At 51.7% G+C, this 3,915-nt stretch overlaps 1 protein-coding gene across 1 annotated transcript; it reads left to right on the top strand.

Annotated features, from left to right (window-relative positions):
• Positions 1-334: 334 nt before the first annotated feature.
• Positions 335-3,619, top strand: TEOVI_000513800 (uncharacterized protein; the record flags this gene model as incomplete). The annotated part of the gene is made up of 1 exon (XM_067221231.1): positions 335-3,619. One exon carries the CDS (start codon positions 335-337, stop codon positions 3,617-3,619), a length of 3,285 nt encoding a protein of 1,094 aa, XP_067077332.1.
• Between the last annotated feature and the right edge of the window lie 296 nt (positions 3,620-3,915).

Below are 3,915 nucleotides of genomic sequence, written 5' to 3'. Positions count from 1 at the left end.
TTTTTTTTTTGCTCTGTAATCACTCTCTTAACTGCAATGTTATTTCTTCGCCTCCCTTGCTGCCCCGCTCCTTAAATGAAGGAAACAATTTCACAAACACGAGAGGTCAATAATTGCATGAATACTTCCCATAACTGAAGAAGACGTTTCAACAGAAGTAGAGAACAAACTCTAACGAAGCAACATAAACCCAACTGGGCTGCAGGCATACATACACCCGCATACACCAACACATAAAAATAGACAGATAACATATATATATATATATATATTTGCGTATAGAGGTCGTTCGTAAAGAAGCGAAAGAAAAAAACGAAAAAAAACCAGGAAAGGAATGAGCAGGGCACTTTTATCTAGGAACTCGTGTCTGCTGCGCGCTTATGCCGTGTTGCACCAAGTAGAAGTACTAAGGCAGGAAAATATTCTTAGCCCACTGCCGTCTGATAGCGAGGTGAGTTCCGCCAGCGGTAGCAGCGGCGCGTGTTCACCTGTGCTAACTGAAATTAAAGCTGACAGCTCAGCCCACTTGTCGGCATCTGCGGATGGCGGTGGAGAATTCAGTTGCAATGGGGATAGTGAAGCGCCTGTCGCGAGCAAGGAAGTAAGTGACGCCGTAAAGAAACTAAGCGATGTCAACACAAAAGGAGAGGAAGTGATGCCAGTGGAGGACGTTCCGTACAAATGTAGCATTCAACCACAGGAAGATGCTGAGAAAAGACTCTCTCCGAGCTTGTACGCACGTACCAAAGTACAGGAGGGGAAAGTGAATAACAACAACATGATGGGGTTCCACTCTCCATGCGCGGTATCCCCGAGATCCCGCTCGGCTTCAGTCTCACCGGAGGGAGACAAGAAAGTCAAGGTGGGAAGGAATGTCACTGCAGTGGCTGACAGGATTCTACAGCGCTATGGAATTCGCAAAACTGACGAGTGTGCAATGAGCGATGATAATAATGATGGAAGCGCACTGCAGTCCATGGAGTCTTCACCTTTACGCAGGGAAGAAGAGGATATACGCTCGTCGTTTGGGCCGCGGCAGAACTGTACGGCTTTAAAGGAATTCAGCTGTATCGATCCTACAACAGCGAAATCGACAGGAGCCCTAGTAAGTTCGTACACCGACTTACAAGAATTCCATAAGCGGAGCTTACAGAAGAAAGAAAAAGACGAGGAAGATTCCCATCGGGAGCGCCTTGACGAAAAAAAAAAGATGCCGCCGAACGTCTCCCCGTTAGAAACCCAGACGTACGACGGTAGTGAGGACCATGAAGACAGATGTGCGACCACCGCCAACGCTGATGTTGACGCCGATGCTAACGGGGATGGTGTACCATTGAAGCCGTCACTGATGACATCCGCTACCGAAATCCTCGCGTTAAACTCAAAGCGGCTGCAAGAGAAATTGCGGATGATGAAAAGTAGTGCTGGAGGAAACACTACTCACTGCCACACATGGTTTGCCGTCACAGCGCTTATGAACACCGACGACGCCATACAACACATTGTCGTTCCCCTTCTTCTTGAGTTGTTGTTGCAGCAGGTTCCGGAATCTCAACCTGCACCGGCAGACGACAACCCCGTTGTCGCAAGCATTCTTTGTGCCCTCGCTGGCCTCGGGGAACGGGCGATGTCTGCACTACCGACACTCTTGCGTTTAATCCATTTGCAGGTTAGCTGCTTGAAGCTTGTTGCACTCACTATACGGGCTGTGGGTGGCGACAGGGGCATGCGCGAACTTTGCACCCTCGCGCGCACCGGTTGCGATGGCGGGGAAGCCGGTACCAGGGGCAACCCCGATGTGTGGGCGGCGGTGGTTTACGGCATCAGCGCAATGGCACGGCCTCTCGTTGGATACACCGCTGTCCACTGTTTACCCACCTTGGAGCACGACGATAGCAGTAACAACCACGAGGCAAGTGGTGTTACCTTTTATCAAAAGCCCAGTTGTGTAAATTTTGAAAAGTATTGTGGCGGCGATCCCTTAAGGCAGGAGTTAGCTCCTCAGACTCAGCCAACATACGTACCTACGCATGTTGTGATGGACGTTGAGCTAGCTCGGTGCAGACTGCAAGGGCTAATTGCCTCATCTCCGTTGCAACCCACTTCAAATAGTTACTTACCGTTGTCCGTTATTCTTCGGGATTTCGTGCAGGTCGTAACCCTTCTGTGGAATCAGCGAATGCAGTGCCTGCTTCCAGAAACGGTAAGGTTGGAACTTCAACCCCGTGGAGATGAAGTTGACCCTAGTTTGAACACGGCGGAGTATCACCTGCCGTACTCATATGACCCGCACTATATTGGGCGTGAGGACGACCTATTTGCGATCGAAGAGACGCTCGTAACCCTACTTCTTGAGCGCTTCACTCCAACAGTTGTGTTGGAGCAGACGCTGCTTTCTCTTGCGTCGCTTCCTGCCTTCGCCACGACACACGTGGCGGCCCCCGTGCTCGACTTTTTGGAACAATTCACGGAACGGTTTCTGAGGCAGCAACAAGAGTGTGCCGGCAAGGGGTTCGCTTACATCAACCAGGAGGCTGTTGTTGTTGTGGGACTTGTTGCACTGGGTCGACTTGCTCGTAATGCTAAAACACCGCAAGCAGTAGCCGATGCAGCATGCGAGTTGCTCCTGCAAAACATTTCCTCCCCACATTGGCGGGTGCGCGATGCCGCCTGCGCAGGGTTGGGGGAGCTGGGTGTTACGACTAATAGAGCAGACACAGTTATACAAGTCGTTACCGATTGTTTAAACGATGCTGGAGTGAACCCAGAGACGGCCGCTTGGGCACTCTCTCGCATGGGGGCACGGGGTGTTCGCATTCTACTGGATCGAGTTGTGACTCAACCGGGGGGTGCAACGGCTGAAGCTGACTCATACGGCGTCGGTGAAACTGAGCCCCTGTCCGCGTCGACGCGGATTGCTTGTGTACGCGCCCTTCCGAAGGCTGAGGTGTTGGCTATGCCGTCAGGTGGATCTGACAGAGTCCGGGGCCTTCGCGAAGAGGTTCTCAGGCAGCTTGGGGTTTTTATAACTGTGAACAATGGGGAAGAAAGCATTGCGTTAGAATGTGTTTATGCCCTCGCTGAGCTTCTGCGAATGAGTTGTGGCGACCCAGACAAGGTTGATGTTTCACGGGGCGAGGAGGCGCTTGCCTGTTGCCTGACCTACGAGCCTAGCGAGACGTTTGACGTGTTCAAAACCCTGATAGAGGCAACGGATTTGCCATGTTCGATTCTGAAGGCCCTCTTCTTCTCACTTTGTGCTTTTGGTGGCCACCATGGTGAATTGTACACATCACAAACGTCCGTTCAACATCCCTCTGCTGCATTCCGTTCTGCGGCAGTGTTTGGGCTACGAGCCTGCGGCGGGAGAGCTGTCCGGTCTATTGCTCTCGCGCTCAACGATGACTGCGCAGCTGTGCGACTGGAGGCATTTGAGACAGTGGACGCCGTTGGTGTCACTGAATTCATGTCTGTTTTGCGATTGCGGCCGCAAAGCCATACGCGCCAGGTTGCTGCTGCTCTAAGGGACTCCCTGCTCCGAGATGTCAGTCGCGGTGCGGAGAGGAAGACGGCACATGAACTCTACGTGGCTCTCACGAGTGGATGCGCCACGTCTTAAGTGAGCAAAAGATGGGGAGGGGGGGCGTGCTCTTGTGTGTACGCTGTTTCTGCCAACATCACCTGTAGCTGCCTCTTTTCCATATTCCTTAAGTCATAACTCCGTGGGTTGGCGTTAGTGCTCAACTACACGAAATGAAATGAACTCTGATATTTCACACAATGGCACGGAAGCATCTGAATCTTTTAGTTGATTTCTTTGCTGTCGTCCATCCCCGCTGTAGTGAGGAATGGCTGATCACTGGTCTCGCCCGCGCCTAAACGACGTTAATGCCCATTCCGAATTACTTTAAACGT

This window comes from Trypanosoma equiperdum (assembly GCF_001457755.1).
Source record: "Trypanosoma equiperdum strain OVI genome assembly, contig: ctg_1366, whole genome shotgun sequence".
Lineage (NCBI taxonomy): Eukaryota > Euglenozoa > Kinetoplastea > Trypanosomatida > Trypanosomatidae > Trypanosoma > Trypanosoma equiperdum.
Note: the sequence above shows the minus strand (reverse complement) of the source record. Positions and strands in the feature narration are given on the sequence as shown.